The sequence below is a fragment of the Lithobates pipiens genome, unplaced genomic scaffold (assembly GCF_037356315.1).
Source record: "Lithobates pipiens isolate NorthernLeopardFrog02 unplaced genomic scaffold, aLitPip1_a1.2 Scaffold_1, whole genome shotgun sequence".
Taxonomy (NCBI): Eukaryota; Metazoa; Chordata; class Amphibia; order Anura; family Ranidae; genus Lithobates; species Lithobates pipiens.
This window is the reverse complement of record NW_027507685.1, coordinates 154,595,228-154,620,747: the sequence shown is the minus strand read 5'-3', so window position 1 is coordinate 154,620,747 and position 25,520 is coordinate 154,595,228. Positions and strand designations below refer to the sequence as shown.

Here is a 25,520-nt window from a genome sequence, read left to right as displayed (position 1 = left end):
TGGCAGAGTATTGGCTGGGTATGGCAGAGTATGGCTGGGTATGGCAGAGTATTACAGAGTATTGGCAGGGTATGTAAGAGTATTGGCAGGGTATGGCAGAGTATTGGCAGAGTATTGGCAGGGTATGTAAGAGTATTGGCAGGGTATGTAAGAGTATTGGCAGGGTATGTCAGAGTATTGGCAGGGTATGGCAGGGTATGACAGAGTATTGGCAGGGTATTGGCAGAGTATTGGCAGGGTATGGCAGAATATTGGCAGGGTATGGCAGAGTATTGGCAGGGTATTGCTGGGTATTGGCAGGGTACTGCAGAGTAGGCTGTCAAAGAGCAGCGATGTGGGCACTACAGATCCAGTCCACAGCGCTGCATCCATCTGATCTCTCCCCCTCCACTGTACAGATCAATACACAGAGGGGAGAGAGGAACCGGCGTCATGACATGACGCAGGTTTGTTTACAAGTGATCACTCCGTCATTTGACGGAGCGGTCACATTGTAAACGGCCTGGGTGTAGAAAGATGGCCGCCGCTTCAGAGCTAGGCTGAAGCCGCGGCCTTTCCTAAGGCCGTGACCACGGAGCGTGTGCTGATCTGAGCGGGGTGACCCATTTGGATCACGGATCAGTGACGATCTGTTGCACCCCTAGTGTGAACCCAGCCTAAAGGATAAGAGCTCTTTTCTTTCCTTCCCCAGCATTTAAAGGGAACCTAACATTTTTTTTTATGTTACGTACACAATAGTAACTAAGGTGATAGTGCAGCACTTACAGGTATTCATTACTTCTAAGGTTCCTTTCACACGGGGCGTATCCACGCGGGCCGATCATGTAACAGTACAATGCAAATAACAATACAGACATATAAGTGGATGTTAAACCTTTTTACCTGCAATTACAAACAATGCCTGTATGTCTTTTGAATTTACTTTTAAGGTTTAGTTCATCCTTTAATGATATTTGTCAAAAACATCCCCATGCATTCCAGCCTCCTCAATACATTATTATGCAGCCCTTCTTGTATCTAAAAGAATGCTTAATTAATTATCTCTGTCCTGAAGTTAGCAGGATGCAACATGTTTTGGATACACGGCCCTGGCAACTCTTAAAAGAATACTCAGCCATGCTCTCACAGCTCAGCATTCAGTGAAAGAGAGTAGACTGCACATGTGTGGGTAGGGAATGAAGCTGGGCAGTGGTTTGTGAGTTTCCATGGGCTGTGCATCTAATGCTTAGTATTTCCTACATGATGGAAAGGGGAGAGCACTGGAATAAACTCGAAGCTCACGCTCACCCTAAGGGCCAGTTAAAAATCTTGCAAGTGATTTCAAACTGGCATTTCAGTCCAACTTTGGGGGCGATTTGACAGACATTTATGCAGGTTCATGTCTATTCAAATCACCCCCGAAGTCGCCAAAAGTAGTGCAGGAACTACTTGGACGGTGCCGTTGCCGGAAATAGCATGTCACAACGGTCCGAATTGAACATGGGCTAAAAGTAAACATTGTTTTACAACATGGAGCCTAATAATGTACTGAGGATGCTGTAATGCATAGGGATGTTTTGGCAAATGTTATTAAAGGTCATCCAATCTTTTTAAAGTGAACAACTTTCCTTTTGAATTTACATCATGGACACTTTCTGTTTTTTACATGAGGTGATCATATTCCCCCAGTCTTCTCTTCTCGTATGGGAACACATTCTGTTCAGCTAACATTTCCTTATAGATGAGGTCCTCCAAGCATTCCCTAGTTTAGTCGCTCTTCTCTGCACTCTTTCAAGTTCCATTACATTCTTTTTGTGAATTGTTGCCCAAAATGTAATTATTTAAGATAAGGGGGAGGGGGGGGTGTTATTTAGTAAAACTGGGTCACACAGAATCTGGTGCAGATGTACATGGTAACCAATTCGCTTCTAGGTTTTATTGTGAAAGCTTAAAGCGGTTCTGCACCTAAAAAAAAAAATATTAAAAGCCAGCAGCTACTAATATTGCAGCTGCTGACTTTTAATAAATGGACACTTACCTGTCCCAGGGTCCAGCGATGTCGGCGGCAGATGACGAGCGATAGCTCGTCTCTCTGCTGCACCCGCCACCATCCTCTGTCAGGGAATCGGGAAGTGAAGCGTTGCGGCTTCACTGCCCGGTTCCCTACTGCGCATGCACGAGTCGCGCTGCGCGTCTCTTTTGGTCCCCGCTGTGTCCTGGGAACTGTGTGTTTCCCAGAACACAATGGGGGGGGGGGAGCGGGGCATCTGCGGCGGTCCGTCCCAGAAGTGGGTGCAGTTACCTGGATTATCCAGGTAACTGCACCCCCCTCCCCCCTGAAAGGTGCTGATTGTGGCACCGGAGGGGGGGAGGGATCAGATTACCGGAACTTCCCCTTTTGGGTGGAGAACCGCTTTAAAGAGGAGCTTAGGTCATATTTGTGTTTATTAAAAGTCAGCAGCTACAAAAACTGTAGCTGCTGCCTCGTAAACATTCACCTGTCCTAGGATCCAGTGATGTGCTCACATGAGCAGTTCCTTCCCTCTGACTTTTTCCCCCAACACCAGCATATCAACTGTGGACACCCGGCTGTGTCAGCTCAAGTGTAGGCTCCCGGCTGTGACAGCTCAACTCTGTGCCCCCGGCTGTGTCAGCTCAAGTGTAGGCTCCCAGCTGTGACAGCTCAACTGTGATCTCCCAGCTGTGACAGCTCAACTGTGGGCTCCCAGCTGTGACAGCTCAACTGTGGGCTCCCGGCTGTGGCAGCTCAACTGTGGGCTCCCGGCTGTGGCAGCTCAACTGTGGGCTCCCGGCTGTGGCAGCTCAACTCTGGGCTCCCGGCTGTGACAGCTCAAGTGTAGGCTCCCGGGTGTGATAGCTCAACTGTGGGCACCTGGCTGTGACAGCTCAACTGGGCTCCCGGCTGTGATAGCTCAACTGGGCTCCCGGCTGTGACAGCTCAACTCTGGGCTCCCGGCTGTGACAGCTCAACTCTGGGCTCCCGGCTGTGGCAGCTTAACTGTGGGCTCCCGGCTGTGACAGCTCAACTCTGGGCTTCCCGCTGTGACAGCTCAACTGTGGGCTCCCGGCTGTGAAAGCTCAACTCTGGGCTCCCGGCTGTGACAGCTCAACTCTGGGCTCCCGGCTGTGACAGCTCAACTCTGGGCTCCCGGCTGTGACAGCTCAACTCTGGGCTCCCGGCTGTGACAGCTCAACTCTGGGCTCCCGGCTGTGACAGCTTAACTCTGGGCTCCCGGCTGTGACAGCTCAACTCTGGGCTCCCGGCTGTGACAGCTCAACTCTGGGCTCCCGGCTGTGACAGCTCAACTCTGGGCTCCCGGCTGTGACAGCTCAACTCTGGGCTCCCGGCTGTGACAGCTCAACTCTGGGCTCCCGGCTGTGACAGCTCAACTCTGGGCTCCTGGCTGTGACAGCTTAACTGTGGGCTTCTGGCTGTGACAGCTCAAGTGTAGGCTCCCGGGTGTGACAGCTAAACTCTGGGCTCCCGGCTGTGGCAGCTCAACTCTGGGCTTCCGGCTGTGACAGCTCAACTTTTGGCTCCCGGCTGTGACAGCTTAACTTTGGCCTCCCGACTGTGACAGCTCAACTCTGGGCTTGCGGCTGTGACAGCTAAATTCTGGGATCCCAGCTGTGGCAGCTCAACTCTGGGCTCCCGGGTGTGACAGCTCAAGTGTGGACACCTGGCTGTGACAGTTCATCTCTGGGCACCTGGCTGTGACAGCTCAACTGTGGGCTCCCGGCTGTGACAGCTCAACTGGGCTCCTGGCTGTGACAGCTCAGCTGGGCTCCTGGCTGTGAGAGCTCAACTCTGGGCTCCCGGCTGTGACAGCTCAAGTGTAGGCTCCCGGGTGTGACAGCTCAACTGTTGGCACCTGGCTGTGACAGCTCATCTCTGGGCACCTGGCTGTGACAACTTGTGACTTCACAGCCAAGTACCCACTGCACAAGCATGAGTCACGCTGCACATTTTGAATGGTCCCACAGTTTTCTGAGATCTGTGACATGTCCCAGAAGACTGCAGGGAGGAAGGGAAGAGAACTCCCGCTTGGATCGCCTAGGCCAATGATTTCCAAACTGTGGCCCGGGGGCCAGATGTCCTAGGATCCAGCGATGTGCTCATATGAGCACTTCCTTCCCTCTGACTTTTTTCCCCAACACCGGCATGTCAACTCTGGGCCCCCCGGCTGTGACAGCTCAACTCTGGGCTCCCGGCTGTGACAGCTCAACTCTGGGCTCCCGGCTGTGACAGCTCAACTCTGGGCTCCCGGCTGTGACAGCTTAACTGTGGGCTTCTGGCTGTGACAGCTCAAGTGTAGGCTCCCGGGTGTGACAGCTAAACTCTGGGCTCCCGGCTGTGGCAGCTCAACTCTGGGCTCCCGGCTGTGGCAGCTCAACTCTGGGCTCCTGGCTGTGGCAGCTCAAGTGTAGGCTCCTGGGTGTGACAGCTCAACTGTGGGCACCTGGCTGTGACAGCCAGGTGCCCACAGTTAAGCTGTCACAGCCAGGAGCCCAGATTGGAGCTGTCACAGCTGTCCTGCGTAGACACTTAGTAAGTGTCTACACAGGAGTGACATTGTTGTCAGGTGCACAAACAAATCCCAAGGATAGTAGCTGGTGGCCATTCTTGGTGCTGGTCCCACTAGTAGAACTTCCCTTCTAGTTGAAGGTTGGTTGGTTGGTCAACCCGGTCGCTATAATGGTTACAACACTCATTCTATGTATGGATTCATGACACAGTGAGGCTGCATTCACACCTGAGCGTATTCAGCTCATAAAACGCTTGTAAAACATCCTGAAAAATGCCCACCAAGTAAAGTCCCATTCATTTTAATGGCACCTGTTCACATGTGAGCATTTTGTCACCTGATGCAAAACGCTTGAAAAATGCCCTAAGCTCAAAAAAGAACATTGGCGTCTTTGGAACAGATTACAGGCATTTTTCTGCCTTTTACATTGGTGACCTGAACAAAATCGTGGCAAAAGCATGACTTTGAAAAGCTTGGGTGTGAATGCAGCCTAATGCTGGCCATACACTATATGAAAAATCGTCCGAAATTCAGTCATTTTGGGCGTTTGTTTTTCAGCCAGTTAATGGGCACAAAATCGATAATCATTTTTGAGTTGAAAAAACGAAGGACAAGTTTAGAAATGTATAACTGGGGGGTGGGTTGCGCTATGGATCCTTAAGAGTGAATGTAGAAAGGAAAAGAAAAGAAAAGTTAAAAGGTAAGAGCAGCCTCTATTGATTTCCACCCACGGGTGGAACGATGCAAAGACAAAGGGGGGTAATAGATATGGCGCTTATACCTATATGTGGGGACTAGTAGTGTGTTGGTGTATAAAAATGTATTGTATTGTATAGGTCAATTTTCACATGTGTGGCAATATATAATTCTTAAAGTGCTGACTAATTTTGGGCCAAAGTGTATGTAATATATATTTTCCAGCGTGCTGGTTCAAAACCCAAAATTTTAAAATTAAATGAAAATTAAATAAAAATACAATAAACTCAAAGTGCACGCCAATGGCAACAGGTTACAATGTAGCAAACCATATAACTTATTAATCTAAATAGCAATATGCAGTTATTAAAGTGTTAATCTAAATGGCAATATGCAGTTATTAAAGTGCGCGTGCAAATAAATTCTTACAGACCTATAGGTGAAGACTAATTGTGATAGCTGGTGGATTAGTCGTGAAAAAAGAATATTAAAGTATATTACGTATACTGTGGTGCCAAACTATAATAAATAAACATATATGAAATATCACGGTGGTAGCATAAACTGGTCTGATAGTGATGCTTTACATAAATTAGTATAAAATTAATAAAAATTAAAAATTAAAATACCATCTACATGAAGCATAAATGTGCTAAAATGATGAAACACAGAAAAATTAAATAAAATTAGAAAATCCAAAAAAAAACGTGCAAAATTAGTGCAAGAAAATGTGCAAACAATGCAGGCAAATTTTAAACATTGGACGTGATGGAGCAAGTCTCTATTGGGTGGCGGAAAAAGTTTAGAAATGTTACTGCCGAACAAACGATAAATTGAAAGGTTAATGTGTTTCTCGTTCAAACTGTCTGCACTAGGTATATGTAAAAAAAACAAACAAAAAATGGATTCATTTATTTCCATTGAACGATTTATTGGCCATTACATGATGCCACTATCGTTTGCTCTCACGCCCCAATGTTCGTTTTTCGAAAAATGGTTTGGCCAATTTTTCATATAGTGTATGGCCAGCATTAAGGTTTCCAAAGTTACATTTTTTTTCCTACAGGTTAAAGAAGGAAATGGTCCAGCGGGTGAATACTGTGGCAGCTGAATTCCGCCGGGTGTCCAACAACCAGATGGCAGAGACTACAAAGCGAGCGATCCGCGAGAATGTGGCTATTGGTTCCCAGCTGGCCAAGATGTCAGATAAGAGCATGGAACTGATCAATGAGAACGACCTTCTGAAAGAGCGAGAATCTGAACTCCACAAACAGCTGGTGGTGCTGGAGGAGAATGAGAAGGAGCTGGTGAAGAAAAGTCTCAGCAACCAAAAGGTGACTTATTACCCTCAACAGTGCTGGAGTCATTTGTGTGAAGTGTAATCCTAGAGACAACGATCGAAGATGGACGCTGAATTATCACAGTATAGGGCCCACTTACGCGTGCGTTTAGGGGCCAGCTATGATTTCCTCAGCAGGATTTTAGGGGACAGCTGTAGACAGGAAGCCCAATGTAAAGCAATGAGAAGCGGACAGCGCATGCAGCCATTTGTGGTCATCACATGTAATCAGACATGCAGTGATTATCTGTAGATGATTGGTCGTGAAGGCAAACTGTTTAAACTGATAGGAAATGTAACCCTTCACTACACTATCTAAAACTAAAAATAATCTATTTTGGGCTATACATACACTATACTCTAAGCCCTTGTACACACGGTCGGAGATTCCGACAACCAAATCCGACGGATTCTGTCCATCGGATTTTGTCCGACGGATCTTGTCTGAAACTGTTGCATACACACGGTCGGACGAAGTTGTCGGAAAATCCAATCGTTCAGAACGTGATGACATTATTTCGTTATGATGGTACTACGTTCAGGCTAGTAGCCAATAGCTTTGGTGTAGGAATTTGATCTGAGCATGTGTGGCACTTTGTCCGATCGGAATTCTCTACACATGATCGGAGTATGTCCGATCGGACCAGTTTGTCGGAAAATATTTCCAGCAAGTTGGAAAATTTGGTACGACGGATATTCTGACGGAAACAGTCCGATGCAGACCACACATAGTCGGATTATCCGACAAAACGGTCCGATAGGACACATTCCGACGGATTCTCCAACCGTGTGTACGGGGGCTAAGTGTTGTCAGATCTGATGCTGATCTGTTGCTTGTGCCAGGCCATCAGGAAGCATGACAAGTCTACTAGCATTGAACCGGCTTCCTGATAATGACAAAGATGAACCATGCCTAGGCAATGTGTGTCCCTCATAGTCTTCATTATGGACATAGTTACATAGTTAGTAAGGTTGAATAAACACACCAGTCCATCCAGTTCAACCTGAGTGAGTGTCTACAATTGCCCCTATCCCTGTACATTGTACACTCACATTGGTCCCTACCCTCAAAGGGGGCTCCCAGTCCAAGGTCTCCATTCATATACTAGGGCCAATTTTGGACAGGGGCCAATTGGCCTACCAGCATGTCTTTGGGGTGAGGCCGGGGTGCCTGGGGGAGGCCCACGTGGGGACAGGGAGAGCATGCAAACTCCAGGCAGGTAGTGTTGGGATTTGAACCAGCGACCCTTTTTGCTGCTAGGCGAGAGTGCTGCCCACTACACCACTGTGCTGCCCACAACATGGGCATGTGGTTAGGTGCAGCAGCAGAAAGCATTCAGAGTCCAGAGAACAGAGATATATTGTAATTAGTTCGGCAAAATACAACAAGCCAGAAGGGAATGCAACCCGTCCAGGAGCATTCACAGGATGTAACAGCAAAGAGTAGTAGCAGAAGGTCCCAGGGTTGCCAACAGCATCTGTCTTGAGGGGTGGAATGTCCATACCCAAGTGGGGATCCATCCAGGTAGGTTGGCATGTCCCTACACCTTCCCTGCTCCTTAGGACCTCTCCTAACCTCTCCTGTCGCTAAGCAATGTCCCCGACAGACAGATTACATGTACCTACTGTAGCCAAACATGAAATGAGCACCAAGCCCAGGAGCCAGGGTCTTACAGTAATGGAAAAAAGTATTTGAACCTCTGCTGATTTTGTACATTTGCCCACTGACAAAGAAATGATCTATAATTTTAATGGTAGGTTTATTTTAACAGTGAGAGACAGAATTACAACAAAAATATCCAGAAAAACACATTTCAAAAAAGTTATAAATTGATTTGCATTTTTTGTGAAACTATTATTTGGCCCCTTCGCAAAACATGACTTAGTACTTGGTGGCCAAACCCTTGTTGTCAATCACACAGGTCAGACATTTCTTGTAGTTGGCCACCAGGTTTGCAGATATCTCAGGAGGGATTTTGTCCCACTCCTCTTTGCAGATCCTCTCCAAGTCATTAAAGCAGAGGTCCACCCTAAAAAAAAACAAAAAAACATAGACAGGCTCCTTAACCAGTTCCCTATCGCCGTATAGTAAAATGATGGCGGCAGAAACCCTTCCTCCCTCCGAATGGGCGTCATATAATGCCTAGGCTCCCGGCATTGTGGAGAATGCGCGCCTTTTTTTTTTAGCACTGAACGCTTCATAAATGTCAATGGTCCCAAAATAGTGTCAAAAGGGTCCGATCTGTCCGCTGCAATGTCACAATCATGATAAAAATCACAGATCGCTGCCATTAGTAGTGAAAAAAAAAATTCGGGCTGTTACCGATTAAAATTTTCGCGTTCGATTAATCGACTAATTTCGATTAATTATAACGCACATACAGATCCAACTACTTTTAGCTGATCTCCTTGCATTGCAACTCTGCATTAGCCAGTGGTAAATGTGGTATACACTATATACAATCACCAACACTAGTGATTTTCCACAATCCATGACTTAACTTCACAGTTCAGACAAATACGTTTTAAATTCAAACTGTAGCAGTGAAGTAAGTAATTTTTTTCCCACAGTAGCGTGACAATCCCTCCACCTCTGGTCTAACTAATCACTCTCACCTTATGGCATGGACCCCTGTGCAAACAGGTGGTCATGCAAGCGGGTATCAAAAGGGTTAACACGGACCATAACCTTCTCTCACGTCTCCTTAGATCTCAGCAAGGATGCCAGGTCATGGGTAGAAAGAAAAGATCTAAGTGCTCACTGCTTAATCGTGTTAGTTCCGTAGGGCAATTATGTTAGTTCCGTAGGGCAGCAGCGGGTGACGTCATGTGTAGCTCCTCCCCCATACACGTTACTTTCAATCAGAACTTCAACGTCACCGGTCCAGAGGAGTCCAGTGACGTAGATGTCCGTGACGTCACCTGATCTCCGACGGAACTCCCTGAAGACCCGGATCATTTCTTTGTCAGTAGGCAAACATACAAAATCAGCAGGGGTCAAATACTTTTTTTCCCTCACTGTAAATAGACTCTACCTGACTGAAGATGGCCACCACAGTCACATGGGACACCAGCATCCAATTGGATAGCTGCCCCCTTGTGACCCAAGAAGCCATAGAGGAACTAGGTTCCTTCTGACTTCCTCTCCTTTTCTAATACCGCTGTGGTTGAGTGCCACCTGCCGTGGAGAAAATAGACTGCACCTGCCTGTACATGTGATAGGTGGCAACTCAGGAGCACAACTGGGACCCCCATAACATAAGGTTCCTTAAACAAGGACCTTCATGGCAGAATCAATTTTAATAAAAACTGAAGATCTAAAAATATCAAAAACAATGTTTTTTTTAAAATAAACTACTTTTTTTCCCCTTATTTTATCATTTGCTGTCTCTCATTGCTGCTGATTACCTGCAGCTTTTTTTGCAGCCACTTCCTGTCTACAAGCACAAGCACTCCAGTGATGGCTGCATGGTATTTCCCAGGGCAGGTTTCCAGTGGGCCATGCCTACCATGTGCGTTACTGCTTGTTCCCACATTACACAGCAATGCACCTGCTGCATTTGTGGTGCCATTCATTGTGAAACAGACTCCAATGCTCCCTACAAGAAGTGCAATGCATGACGAAAAAAAAAGTGCACCATGCTATGTTGCCAAAAAGGGTAAAGTGCATTTTTGATCAGGCTTGGTGCATTGGCAGCCCATTCATAATGATGGGGCACCACGCATGTGTATTGAAATAAGAATTTTGCTTCTCTCCCATGTCTGCTTTATATTCTAGGTCATCCGCATGTTAACTGAAAAGTGCCATCAACAACAGGCGATGTTAGACATAGCCAACCAGAAGGAACAGGAGCTACTTGAGCTGCACGTATACCATCAGACCCTGCAGGAGGAGGCAGAAACCCTCAGGTGACTTTTTATGAGGAATGTTTGGTGCTTCGCTAAAGACCCATTGCGTTGGCAAAGGCAAAGACGTTCCCCATAGCAACCAATAAAATTCCAAAAATGTATCTTTCTAATTAAAATGAAAAAAATAAAAGGAAAACTGTGATTGGTATCACATGATACATCCATGATACCCCATTATCCACAACATCTTAGCCCTTGTACACACGGTCGGAGAATCCGTCGGAATGTGTCCTATCGGACCGTGTCGTCGGATAATCCGACTGTGTGTGGTATGCATCGGACTGATTCCATCCGAATATCCGTCGGACCCAATTTTCCAACATGTTGGAAATATTTCCCGACCAACTGGTTCGATCGGACATACTCCGATCATGTGTAGCGAATTTTGATCGGACCAAGTGCCACGCATGCTCAGATCAAATTCCTACATCAAAGCTATTGGCTACTAGCCTGAATGTAGTCCCATCGTAACGAAATTACGTCATCACGTTCTGAAAGATCGGATTTTTCGACAACTTAGTCCAACCGTGTGTATGCAACAGTTTCGGACACAATCCGTCGGACTAAATCCGACGGACAAAATCAGACGGATTTGGTTGGCAGAATCTCCGACCGTGTGTACAGGGGCTTAAAGTACTACAACAGTACAACCTAGTCCAGGGCCCGACCTAGGGATTAGACACAGAGGGTGCAACAGGACACAGGTGAAGTCTAGCATCTGCTCTCCCTTCCTGTAAGAATTTATACAGACAGCATTGTGCAAAGGAATAGAGGGTGTAGAGGTACATAAGCTAGTGCGTAAAAAATATATGTTGTTATTATTATTAATAATAATAATAATAATAGGTAATTAGCAAAAAATAAATAAATAGAAAAGCAGCTCAATCTGCAATACTCACCTTCAGTCCAGCACTGTCCCACTTAGTGCCTCTATTCCACCACAAGATGCCCTCCTCAGTCTTGCGGGTTGAACAATACCCAGCGCAACTCAGCGCAGAGCACTGGCGAAAGATTGTGAGGGCCCTGCAGCATCACATGACCAGCCTGAAGCCTTTGTAAAAGGTAAGTAAAATAAATAAAAATAGCAAAGCATACATTCTTTTAAATGTTGAATAGACTTGGGATGTGTTGAAACATCTTCAGGTTTAAATTGCTGTTTTCATTCACCCTCTCTATTTTTCCCGGTCACCATTATCATTGGTACAAAATATAATGGAAAATCAAACATTTTTAGGTTGTCACAGGTAAAGTAAATCTTCCAATGAGGGACACCTGTTCTGTCGATAGCTGTCTCAGGCTCATTTCACGCCTATGCATTAATTTAAAGCGGAGGTCCACCCTAAAATGGACCTCCGCTCATCTGATCCCTCCCCCCCTCCGGCGCCACAATCGGCACCTTTCAGGGGGGAGGGGGGTGCAGTTACCTGGATAATCCAGGTAACTGCACCCACTTCCGGGCTAGCTGTCTGCGGAACGAGCGTAGGTTACGCCCCCGTTCCGCAATGCCCCGCCCCCTTCAGCAAGTGCCCCGCTGCCTGCTGGGAAACACACAGCTCCCAGAGGCAGCGGGGACCGTCCGGATTGCGCCGCGCGGCTCGCGCATGCGCAGTAGGGAACCGGGAAATGAAGCCGAAAGGCTCCATTTCCTGATTCCCATACCCAAGATGGCGGCGGGACCCGGCAGCCGAGCGAGCGATCGGCTTCGGGTGCCGACATCGCGGGCGCGCTGGACAGGTAAGTGTCACTATTTAAAAGTCAGCAGCTGCAGTATTTGTAGCTGCTGGCTTTTAAAAAAAAAAAAAAAAAACGCGGAGTCCCGGTGGACTCCCGCTTTAATTGATTTTTGCAGAAACGCATTACAGTCCATTTAACAAGGTTTCCTATGGGACACATTCACATCTATGCTTTTTTTCAGCTGCTGAGTTTCTGGAAAGAGTCAGGGACTTTTTAAAAAAGCAAAACAGTGCATTTTTGTTTCAATAGACTTCAATGGAAAAGCTGCAGACATGCACGTAGTGCATTTTTACAGTGATTTTGCCGCTATCTGTGTTTTGCATTTTTTTAATCCACCCAACAAATTGACCAAAAAAATAAGCATAAAAAAGTCACAAACGGGCAAAAAATGCATCAAAAACACGTGTGCAAAAAACACAAAATTCACCTGAAAAAAGCACTACAGAAACAGATCAAAAGAAAACTGCATAGGTGTGAACCTATGAGAGAATGGCTTTGTAGAGATTTTTTGTTATTTTCTCTTGCATCTCCTGGAGAGAAATTGAAGGGAAATTTCCCCAATGGGATGTACACACCTTTTCCCAAGGAGACTCAGCAATAAAAACCTTACAGAGGTTGTGGCTCTTCCCTGCTCTATATAATATACAACTTTGCCTGGAGCTTTAAGAGTCTAGATCCTGAGTATTGGCCATGAGCCGCATAGGCCCTTGGAGAAAGAGTATCCCTAGAGTTCGAGGTGGTAATCAATAGCGTTCCTGCACTACTATACTGCCTGTTACTGACCACAGTACATGCTCAATCGGATATCCAATTTTCAGGGAGGAAGAAGAGAGAATTAGAAGAGCATGAAGGCTACAAAAAAGGGCATGGAGACGGAAAAAAAAGAGGGAAGGGGAAGAGTGCTATGCTTGGAGCACATGTTGAAAGGAAGAACAGAAAGAAGTCAACCCTCAGAACAGGTTTCCAGTAGGGCCTTGCCCTCATCAGAGTACATGAACATGTTCCAGTAGAACCATATTTTGGTATATTGTTCCAGACGATTCTGTGCAGTAAGAACTAAATCTTCCAGCTGGTTGATTTCCTCCATCTTGTTGAGGCACAACAAGATAGAAGGGGGTTTTTGGTCTTTCCATCGTAGAGCAATGCAGGGTTTGGACTAACTTCTTGTACGTCCTAACAGGGATAGGGGTGCAATGGAGGAGGGAGTGGGAAGTCTGTAAATTGTTGAGTGAATCTCCGCACCTCTTTCCAGTAATGGTCTATCTTCAGGCAGGACCAAAATATGTACAAAAGTGTCCTCGTTCCTCCCGGCATCTCCAGCATCAATCCAAGGTCTCAGGGAAGTATTGATGCAACACTGATGGGGTACAGTACCATTGGGTGAGCAACTTGTGATTAGTCTCCTGAATGCAGGTACATATGGAGGACTTCATAGCAAACATTTTATTAAGATCCAGTTCCCATTTACTTTTGACTTTTGCGCTAAATAGCTGCAGCTTATATCATATAGCTGAATGATTGACCTTCCTTGCTGTTTTGTATGGATTTTAAGTTAAACAGAGGCCTTCTCAAATGAAGAATTTACTAATTTACCAATACAAAATAAGTATAGTCTCCTTTAGCTGCTAGCCTGTCCTGGACAGACGATGTGAGTTTTATGAACTCTATGGAGTACACTTCTTGAATATTGGTAATTTTAAGTTGGAAATGATGGGAATGTACTCAATAACCCCAACTGTGGGCAGAAGGAAGTGTTGGATTACACTGTGAGTTACAGAACCTATAACTTAAACAAAGCAGCAGCAGTGTAGGTGGGGGCACAAAGGGTTGCTTTGGCCAAACCTTCTGAAACTCGGATACTGGAAACATTTTTACAGTAGCCCCAAATGGACCAAGGTTAGGGACGAAATGCCGTAATAACAAACTCTTGTTCTTGGGATGTGTGACAAAGAATGTCTTGGTATAGAAGACAGCCTCAGAGAGGTCGGTAGTTTCAAAAAAGAAAGGAAGAGTACCAGACTGAAATACAATTTCCTTCCAGGCCATACAGTAGTTACTTTTCCCATCATTAATATATTATTGTCAATAAAATGATGGTGCCTTCCCTCTAGACAGAGAATGGTCCATCTGGAAGAAGAGGTGCACAGACTGATTGCAGAGAAGGACAAGGTGATTGGTGAGCTGGAAAATGAGAAGAAAACAAGGCAAACAGTGGAGAGTATCTTGAGGGAGGCTGCCTCGTCTCTGAAGGATGTGCTTATGGTATGAATTTTCAGAGTAAGCTGACTACATTATGGCAAAGGACGCCAACTAAGTGCAGTATATAAGAAAGGACTTTATTAGAAGTCACAAGTGACAATTTTTAATAAAGTCCATTCTTATATACTGCACTTAGTTGGCACCCTCTGGTGTTTACTTCAGTCTCATTGAGGAGCTGCCATGGATATCTTTAGCCCTATGGATGTTTTAATATACTTAATCCTACACCCCAAAAGCACATCTACATGCATGATTATGTTGTAGTTTAGCTGCATCCCTACCTGCGCCTTTCTTAATAGTTCTCTGTAATATATGAAATGACAGCTGTAAAAACACTTGATCCATCCTTATATGTTTATATACAGTATAAAGAGGTGTCATTCGATATTAATATACCCGCAACTTCAAACCTAATAAACCTTCGCAACTTCAGACCTTCCCTTCTTCACTCTGCTACTGATGGCCTTTATGACAAAATCGCACCCCTGTCCTGCCCAGACCTAACCACTTCCATCTACAACAACACGCTGTCATCCTCCCTAGACGTACTTGCTCCTCTTTCTGCACACAGAACAAAGCCCCGTCTGCCACAACCCTGGCAAACAGACGACACCTGAAATCTCAAGAGACACAGCCGTGCTCTTGAGAGAGCGTGGTGTAAATCCAAGTCCCTGCAAGACTTTACCCTCTACAAATCTGCCCTTCTCAAATACAACTTCTGCCTCCACACTGCTAAACAAACCTATTACAACACTCTCATCAAAACCCTCTCATTCAAACCTCGTCAACTCTTTTCTACCCTTAACTCCTTACTTCACCCCCCACTGCCCCCACCCACCAACTTGCTTACCGCTCAACAGATTGCCAACCATTTCAATACCAAAATCAACACAATTCACAAGGAGAGTTCCAGCATTCAACTTCCTCCCCTACCCAACACAATAGGTCCAACACCACGCTCAATACTCTCCTCTTTTTGCCCAGTTACCACAGATGAAGTTTATAAACTCCTCTCCATGGCCCATCTCACTACCTGTTCCCTGGACCCTGTCCCCTCACAATTACAGCTACCACCTTCCCCCTTTATCCTCAACTCCCTAACCCACATCTTCAACCTCTCCCTCTCCTCCAGCACCTTTCTTTCTTTTTTTATTCTCCTACGGCACCTTTCCTTCCCTGCACAAACATGCACTGGTTACCCCCATACTCAAAAAACCCTCACTAGACCCCACCTGTTTGAACAACTTAAGACCCATTTCCCTGCTCCCGTTTGCCTCCAAGCTCATGGAACGCCTTGTCCATGACCAAATGAGTCGCTACTTCATGGACAACAACCTTCTCGACCCCCTACAGTCTGACTTCCACCCACAACATTCTACTGAAACTGCCCTACTAACACTCACCAATGACCTACTAATTGCTAAAACTGGGCACTACTCCATACTCCTACTTTTAGACCTCTCTGCTGCCTTTAACATACATGGGCCCCCCCACCCCAAAGCACTTGTCCCCATGTTGATGAGGACAAGGGCCTCTTCCCGACAACCATGGCCGTTGGTTGTAGTGGTCTGTGGGCGGGGGGCTTATCGGAATCCGGGTGCCCCCTTTAATAAGGGGCCCACAGATACCGGCCCCCCACCCTATGTGAATGAGTATTGGGGTACAATGTACCCCTACCCATTCACCTGGTGAAAGAAATGTAAATAAAACACAACACAAGGTTTCAAAATAATTTATTGCACAACTCTTCTTCATCTTCGATCTTGGGGGCTCTTCCTGCCGGACTTCTCCGCTATCTTCTGCTAGCTCTTTTACTAGCGGAGGAGCCCGGCTTTCTTCTTCATCGCCGCCCGGGGGTCTTCTTCCGACTTCGGGGGTCTTGTCCCCCTCTTCGATTCTTCTTGCCGAGCCTCCGCTCCTTCCAGCTCTTTTACTAGTGGTGGCCCGGTCTTCTGTCGCCGCCGCCACCTTCTTTTCTTCTCCTTCTTCTTCCTTGAGATGAATCAACGCTCTCTCTGGCCGCAATGACAGGGACGCGGTGTGCGGCGACTTATATAAGGACAATGGGCGGGGACACCAGGTGATATTCCCGCCCCTTATGATGTCACAGTCCCAGAGGATGCAGAAGAAGAGGAAGAGAAGAAAAGGCGGCAGCGACAGAAGACCGGGCCACCGCTAGTAAAAGAGCTAAAGGAAGCAATCGGAGGCCCAGCAAGAAGAACCGAAGAGGGGGACAAGACCCCCGAAGTTGGAAGAAGACCCCCGGGCGACGACGAAGAAGAAAGCCGGGCTCCTCCGGTAGTAAAAGAGCTAGCAGAAGATAGCGGAGGAGTCCGGTGGGAAGACCCCCCAAGACGGAAGAAGACTCCCGGAGCTGTGCAATAAATTATTTTGAAACCTTGTGTTGTGTTTTATTTACATTTTTTTCACCAGGTGAATGGGTAGGGGTACATTCTACCCCTATACTCATTCACACAGGGTGGGGGGCCGATATCTGGGGGCCCCTTATTAAACAACCAAGGGCCAGGGTTGTCTGGAAGAGGCCCTTGTCCTCATCAACATGGGGAGAAGGTGCTTTGGGGTGGGGCCCCCCTTCCCCAAAGCACCCCCCCCATGTTGAGGGCACGTGGCCTGGTACGGCTCAGGAGGGGGGGGGGCGCTCGCCCGTCCCCACCCCCTTTCCTGACCGGCCAGGCTGCATGTTCGGATAAGGGTCTGATATGGACCTTGGGGGGGACCCCCATGCTGTTTTTTCGGCGTAGGGCTTCCCCTTTAAGTCCATACCAGGTGACGGGCCAGCGACGTGTCAATCTCGCCCATGGAGGTGGCGATATTGACCTCCCTCACTAGTCCCGTCTACCTGGAGCCACGTTCAAAATGAACTGACTTTTCTCCGTGTGCGGTAAAGTCCGTTCATTTCAAAAGTCCGGCGGACTAGCGCACAGACGGCCGGACTCGCAGTCCAGCGGACAATTATTGAGTCAAAACTACTTTCTAAGTCTGCCGTACTTTTGGGGAAAAAAAGTCCGCCGGAGCCCACACACAAATGCAGAGTACACACAATCAGACTATCCGGCGGACCAAGTCCACCAGATAGTCTGATCGTGTGTACACGGCATTTGTGTTGGTCTATCACATAAAATCCCAATAAAATACATAATTACGTTTTTGGTTGTAACATGACAAAATGTGGAAAATGTCAAGGGGTATGAATACTTTTTCAAGGCACTGTAACTACTTAGCTTTGAATGATCCAATAAATTGCCTTATAGATGTTATAGTGCACTGTTCCTCTAAACTGCTTAGATCATGTAGATGAGGCTTTACTGGGGTTGCAGAATATGCAGACTTGGGAAAATTTGAATTATTTACAGAGTATGTGAGTACCATTCTGTTCCTTATGGTTGTGGAGAAGCCTACTGACAGGCTCACTAGCTTCTCACTTCTCACTAGCAGCTGCAATCTAAGGAAGCAGGAGTGTACAACTAAGAGCAGATTGGTTGGTAGTCAATGAGAGAGTGCCTTGCTGGAAGCTCACTGTCCCTCTGCTGGCATCCCTGTCACGTCCTGGGAGCTGCATAGCACATATATTGGGGTTACATGCAACCCTTGAGTCTAAAGTCTGGTATAATATTTCTCCGTATTTCATTACCTGTGGCTGTGCTGTAATAATTATAACAGCAGTCCAGGAAAGGTTACAAGGTATGATATAAAGGTGGCATGATATAAAGGTTTTCATTCTTACAAATTTTCACTATTTACTGTATGTCTATGCAGGAGACACCCAAAATTGAGGGGGAGGACACAGAAGCGACATTATTAGTAACACAAAACCAACTTTTGGAGAAACTCTTGGTGCTACTCAACAGTGCGGCCACATTAGGCCTTGGTCCAGCCTTAGATGACTTCCAGAGCAGAGATAACCAATCTACGGACCTTCACATTACATCTAAAGTCAACAGGTACAATTTATTAAAATAAGCGCATTCCTATCCTCAATATGCTCCTTGGCTATGAGTAGGGATGAGCTTCGAGTTCAAGTCAAACTCATGTTCGACTCGAACATTGCCTGTTCGCCTGTTGACCGAACAGCGAACAATTTGGGGTGGTCGCGGTAAATTAGAAAAGTCGGGGAACACCCTGTAAAAGTCTATGGGAGAAATATAAAGTGCTAATTTTAAAGGCTTATATGCAAGTTATTGTCCTAAAAAGTGTTTGGGGACCTGGGTCTTGCCCCAGGGGACATGTATCAATGCGAAAAAAGAGTTTTAAAAACTGCCGTTCGATTTTAATAATGCTTAAAGTGAAACAATAAAAGTGTAATATTCCTTTCAATTTTGTACCTGGGGGGTGTGCATAGTATGCCTGTAAAGGGGCGCATGTTTCCCATGCTTAGAACTGTCCTTGCACAAAGTGTAATTTCTGCAGGAAAAAAAGTAATTTAAAAGCACTCGCGGCTGTAATGAATTGCCCCCCCCCCCCCCCCCGGTAATAAAGAGAACAGTCATTGAAAGTCGTTGATAAAAAAAAAGCGTGGGGTTCCCCCAAATTCAATTACCAGGCCCTTCAGGTCCGCCCCCTCTGATGCAAGGGGAAACTCAGGCTTCCCCAGTGACGAGCGGGTGACCCCGCCCCTCTCTGATGTCATGGAAACCTGCGAGAAAACACGTTTTTTTCAGTGGGATTTTGGGTTTACTAACCCAAAACGGAATACGAGATTTGACTATGTGGAAGCAGCTTGTTAGTAGAGCTAAACTAAGCCACATACCGGACTCAGGACAACATGGTATAGTATATCATCAAGAGAAGGCAATAAACAAGCTGCTCTGAAAGATTTTAAAGCCCAGTTGCATCCCTTTGATGCTGATCCTGAAGTGAACACCTTTGACATTTCAAATCTGCAAGAGCTTCATGATCTGTAGGTCTGCCTCTGATTGACGTTTTTGCTGAATGAATTTCTAAGAGTCATGCACTTATTAAAAACATGTGTTGTATTCCTTTTTCTGGGTCTCACTGTAAAGATGGTATTTCATACACATTATAGGAACATTGATTGTAAACACATGGCAGTTTCTTCTAGGCATCTTGTGTCACCCACGTTGAAAGGCCCGGGTGTCATTCCTCATTACCGGATAGGAGATCTGGGACTAGTACCGAGACAAGACACCTCTGACGGGGTAATCAGCAGAATTGGAATGCTTTCTAGAACCACAAGACTTGGGCCTATACAAGCATATCCAGGCACTGGAAAGGTAAGACCCCATATATGACCTTCCTATTAGTTGCCCAAGTCCATGTGTATAATTATAAATAAACAGTTATGGAATAATTTGTACCCCAAAAAGCTTTAAGCCGCAGGGTAAACATACAGTAGCAGTAATTGTTATAACAATACAAAAATGTGTATTGTGCTACTCTCCAACTTATATAACCATGGCTATATACTGTGCCAATGTACTGTACAGACTAAACATGCATAATCCCATTAATTAATATAAAGGTGCATAAAATAAGTCCTCACAAATAAAAAAATTTAAAAAAAATGAATGAAAGTCCAATCAAAAGGTTAATTACCAATCTCCATGCTTAATAAAATTCAACTCTGTGCTTCACCTGAAGAATGTGCAAAACTCCACCAGCAGTAAGAAGACCCACTCACCTGAATAGTGGACCTACATATATATATATATATATATATATATATATATATATATATATATATAGAAATACAGGTCACAAAGCACCTTATTACATCATCTGGAGGTGTCTCTAATCTATTGAGTAAAGGAGAGAGTAGGTTCCCTTTAAATCACCAACAGGTCCCCTTTAACTCATCAGCATCCTTCTGCTCATATATTTGAGTAGCGCAGTACCATTTACTTAAAATTACAATCTGCAATATAGCATGCTCACAGACTCTTTACCAGCATTGAGAAAACCTGTTTAAGCCATGTGGGCAGTTATGTAATGTGTAGGGCGGAGCCAGGTGACGTCACTTTTGGTCCAGAGCCGAAACCGTAAGGGAGTGTTTTCTCAATGCTGGTAAAAAGTCTCAGACTCCAAATGAATCTGTGAGTGTGCTATATTGTGGATTGGAGTTTTGTGGAGTTTTACACATTCTTCAGGTGGAGCATGGAGGAGTTGAATTTATTAAGCACGGAGATTGTTAATTAACTTTTTGATTGGACATTTATTCATTTTTATAATTTTTTTGTTTGTGATGATTTATTATAGGCATTTCTATATTAATTAAAAAGTGACTGTAAAGGTTCCTTTTAAAAAAAAAATATAACAAACATGTCATACTAATGCCGGCCATACACGGTTCGAATTTCGAAAGAATTTTCTTTCGAAAATGGTATCTAATACAGGCCATACATGGTCGAATTTCAAATGAATTTTCTTTTCAAAATCAGAAAGTTTTTTTTTTTGTGATCCGATGATGCCACCATTGATTTTCAAAATTCGGCCGACCAAGCCTTCAATTCACTTCATGGTGCTACAGAAAATAATTTTCGTGACCGGGAATCTTCTTTTCTCTCTGTAATTTTTCTTTTCTGATTACAATTCTCACACGATTCTCCCATCATTGATTAGAATATCGTTCATTTTTCAAAAAAATTCCAACATGTCCGATTCCTCAAATTTGATTTCCGCACGAAAATCGGCTGTTGCTGCAGTCCACTAATGGTGCGAAATTCATACGAAAATTCTTAGATACAATTTTCGAAATTTGAAGCGTGTATGGCCGGCATAAGAATTTTCGTATAAATTTCGCACCATTAGTGGGCTGCAGCAGCAGTCGATTTTCATGCGGAAATCAAATTTGAGAAATCTGACATGCTGGAAAATTTTTGGAAAAACGAACGATATTCTAATCAATGATGGGAGAATCGTGCGAGAAATGTAATAAGAAAAGAAAATTTACGGAGAGAAAAGAAGATTCCCGGTCACGAAAATTCTTTTCTGTAACAACATGAGGTGAAATTGAAGGCTTGGTCGGCCGAATTTCAAAAATCAATAGTGGCATCATCGGATCACAAAAAACAAACTTTCTGATTTTGAAAATAAAATTTGTTCGAAATTCGACCATGTATGGCCTGCATTACCTGCTCTGTGCAAGGGTTTTGCAAAGAGCGGACCAAATACTCTGTTTCTGGGGTCCCCCGGCGGCACTCCTGGCTCCTCCTCTTTGGGGAGTGCCCCCATGGAGAGCCAATTTCCATGGGTGCACATGTGCAGGCGCGCTCCCGAGTCCTGCTGCTACATCCATTGACACAGACAGCAGGACTCAGCCCCACCTCAGGCTCCCATGTCACTGGATTTGATTGAAAGCAGCGGGAGCCAATGGATACCGCTGCTCTCAATCTATCCAATGAGGACCCGAGACAGCGGCTGGAGCTTCTGGGCTCCTGTTTATCGATGGAACGATCGGGTTCAGGTAAGAAAAAGGGGGGCTCTGGTTGGAGCAGCTGCAGCACCAAAGGTTTTTCAGAAGACTTTACAACTCCTTTAAAAGGATTATGCATATTTAGTGATTTATTGTAAAGTACATAGGCACGGTTACATATATACTGTACATTGGAGAGTAGCGCAATACACATTTTTGTATTAATTGTTGTCTTGGGTGTGGGTAACACATTATTGATGTATGCTGCAGCCTCTCAATATTAGTGTTTATTATTTTTCTGCATTTTTCTTTTCTTTTTTTAGTTTTTTGTGGTGGCGCACGGAGTCTATTGTATTTACAGCTATTATTGTAACCTGTCATTTAGTGAGAGTCTGAATACAGAAAAAGATACCATGAATGTATGTGTTCTTCTTTTAGGACCGGCTATCAATAAGTCAACAGGACAGACTACCCAAACAAAGTGCATTACCAGGAATATCTTCCACATCTGGCAGCAAGCCCATTCTGATATAATTTTGATAGACGTACAATAAATGAGCTCATCAGGAATTAAAGATACAGTGAAGGATTTTGTGACAACCTGACAACAGATATTATTTTTTTTTGGTAGGAAGTATAGGCAATATTACTAAAGAAAAAAATAGAATAGAATTGGGGTTATACAGGGGAACCATTTGCCATTACCATATTTGGGGGAAAAAACGATCACAGACTGACACGCACATCACAAATAAGAAGACAATGAGCTGGGCAGTTTCAGTTGTTCTCCTAATGTGGTCAGGGCTTTTTTTCAGTGGGAACGTGGGGGAACGCAGTTCCGGCACCTCCAGCACCAAATGTATGTTATAGCAAGGGGTGTGCTGGAGGGTCTATTGATGCTGTCTGCTGGGAGATTTATGATCACTGGTGGCAATCTGTTTTTTGTGTGAGGGTCTATTATTGCTTGTGGGGATAGGTCTATTGTCGCTGGCTGCTGGAGGGTCTATTAATGCTGACCGTTGGGAGACCTGTTAATGCTGCTGGGGAGGTCTAATGTTGCTGGGGTGGATCTTTTGTTGCTGAGGGTGTTATTTTGTTGTGGATGGTCCATTGTTTCTGTGTGGGGGGTCCATTGTTGTGTGGAGAACTATTGTTGCTGGGGTGGGGTCTATTGTTGCTGGCAGGGGAATTTTTGTTGCTTGGGAGGACCTATTGTTGTTGGGGTAGGGCCTATTATTGGTGGGAGGGGAATCTATTGTTGCTTGGGAGGATCTATTATTACTAGGGTGGGATCTATTGTTGCTGGCTCCAGTGCATTCCAAATTTCATAGAAACTATTTAGCAAATGATACTTGGGGCAGTACTGGGAGGCGGGCAGGGGGTGAAATCAAGGGACGGTGCTTCGAGGTGGGTAGGGGGCGGAGACAAGGGGGAACTCAGACGGGGGGAGTTCCTGTACCTATTCTCTGAGTAAAAAAAGCCCTGAATGTGGTATAAATAAGGAGGAGAAACCTGATGTACTACACAGCCAGAGGTACACTGAGCAGTAAACAGGGGACCACTCAGATGTGAGCTTGTTGCCATGTGCATGATAAGCTTTAAAGTAGCACTGTGACCACGCTATGGATACGGACTGTTTGCATATTCCTCTCTAGTAGTAAAAATGCTGTACCCTTTTAATGCCAAGGACGTGTCTTACAAGTCATGGTATTGAAATGGTTAGGACAAGCTCACATCTGCAACTGCGGCCATGAAAAATAGCCACACTTGTCCCATTAACATTCATGAGCGGATGAGATCTAAAGCCTTATACACATGATCAGACTTGCGTCAGACAGGCGCGTGCCGTGAACTTGTCTTGCATACAAACGGTACACAGTTGATGGCCAACAAACACGAACGTAGTGACGTACTACTTGGAATTTCAGCTCTTGGGCGCCACCCTTTGGGCACCTTCTGCTAATGTCATGTTTGGTGAGCATTGATTCCAATCAGGCGTGTTTGTACTTTTGACTTTTGTGTGACGGAATTGTGTACACATAATACGAAAATCTGAGACCGCTGTCCGCTGAAAATCTACTAGCCTGTCATCCAACATTTGTTGGCGGAAAGTTGGCTAACAAATGTCTGATGGAGCGTACTTACGGTCGGGTTTTAACAGTCTGTCATCACAGTTCACGGATGAAAATCAGATTGTGTGTACAAGGCTTTAGGCTGGCCATAAATGGATCAAAATTCTGCTGGTTTAGCAGGGACCGGCCGAATTTCGATCCATGTATGGGCAGAGCGGTTGTACAGAAATTGATCTACCAATCGACTACAACCACCCTGTTGATTTTTTGATGCTCGATCGGTGCCGCCAATGCGGATCAGTGTATTCTGATGTTAAGGGAAGTCTCCCCTCAGTCAGAATACAAAGGCACAGCGGGAGGATTACCCCATCCACATTGAATGTGTGGATGGATAAATTGAGTCACTTTCTTCAACCCGCTTGTTCAAGGAAAAAAGAATGAATCACTATGGGCTCCCATAGTAAAACGTTCCATTTTGTTTGAAGGTACATTATTGCACGTGTTCCATTTTGTTTGGTGTTGATGAGATTGGCTTCAGTCCTCCTGTCTGATTTTTACTATGTGACTTTTAATCTCTCTGCCAGCAGAGTAATAGTTGCCATTTTTAACATTGTGCCATTGTAATCTCTACAACACTAAGCATAAGCAGAATGATATGCCATCTATGTTTTTAAATAACATATTCAACTGCAGATTTCAGTTTCTTCAGGTTGCTTTGAACCAGCAATAAGTTGTCACTTGGCTATCATTGTGAAGCTAAAAGTGCACCTCTCCTCCTTAAATAAGACAAATGACAGCCAGCCAATTACAACCCAGAAAGAGTGGAGACGTAGACTCACTCTAAAGCTGGCCATACATTATACAATTTTCTGTTTCAATTTCCTTTAGATTTACCTTCAACTACGTAGTGCAAGGGCCTGCTTGATTGCATACAAATTGATAGTGTTTAAGTTTAACTTCATATTAGATGGTTTTGGTAAATCTAAAAGGAAAATTGTATAATGTATGGCCAGCCTTAGGCCCCTTTCACACATAATGTCTATTTTTGACAGGCTCCGTTTGCTCAGCGGGAGACCACTTCGTTGATCTATGCTGAGCCGACGGATGACATACATAGTTAGTCAGGTTAAAAAAAGACACAAGTCCATCCAGTTCAACCTTAAAAACAATAAATAAATAAAAAATAAAAAAATATCATACAATCCAATATACCCAATTTTATGCCCACAGTTGATCCAGAGGAAGGCAAAAAAAAAAAAAACCCAGCAGAGCATGCTCCAATTTGCTACAGCAGGGGAATAAATTCCTTCCTGATCCCCCGAGAGGCAATCGGATTCTGCCTGGATCAACTTTACCTATAAATGTTAGTACCCAGTTATATTATGTATATGTAAGCTGGCCAGAACCACCTTTTGCGGGAGTCTATTCCACATTTTCACAGCTCTTACTGTGAAGAAACCTTTCCGTATTTGAAGATGAAATCTCTTTTCCTCTAGATGTAAAGAGTGCCACATGTCCTCTGGGTTGACCGTACAGAGAATAACTCAACACCAAGTTCACTATATGGACCCCTTATATATTTGAACATGTTGATC

At 45.0% G+C, this 25,520-nt stretch overlaps 1 protein-coding gene across 1 annotated transcript in view; it reads left to right on the top strand.

Annotated features, from left to right (window-relative positions):
* The window catches only part of CFAP157 (cilia and flagella associated protein 157), a 31,225-nt gene extending 6,108 nt beyond the window's left edge, over positions 1-25,117 (top strand). The window contains exons 4-9 of the mRNA XM_077478729.1: positions 6,289-6,556; positions 10,340-10,470; positions 14,316-14,466; positions 18,241-18,425; positions 19,544-19,715; positions 22,292-25,117. Of these exons, the coding sequence (XP_077334855.1) occupies positions 6,289-6,556; positions 10,340-10,470; positions 14,316-14,466; positions 18,241-18,425; positions 19,544-19,715; positions 22,292-22,387 (1,003 nt within the window). The 3' untranslated portion in view covers positions 22,388-25,117. The remainder of the gene's footprint in view (positions 1-6,288; positions 6,557-10,339; positions 10,471-14,315; positions 14,467-18,240; positions 18,426-19,543; positions 19,716-22,291) is intronic.
* Positions 25,118-25,520: the final 403 nt, after the last annotated feature.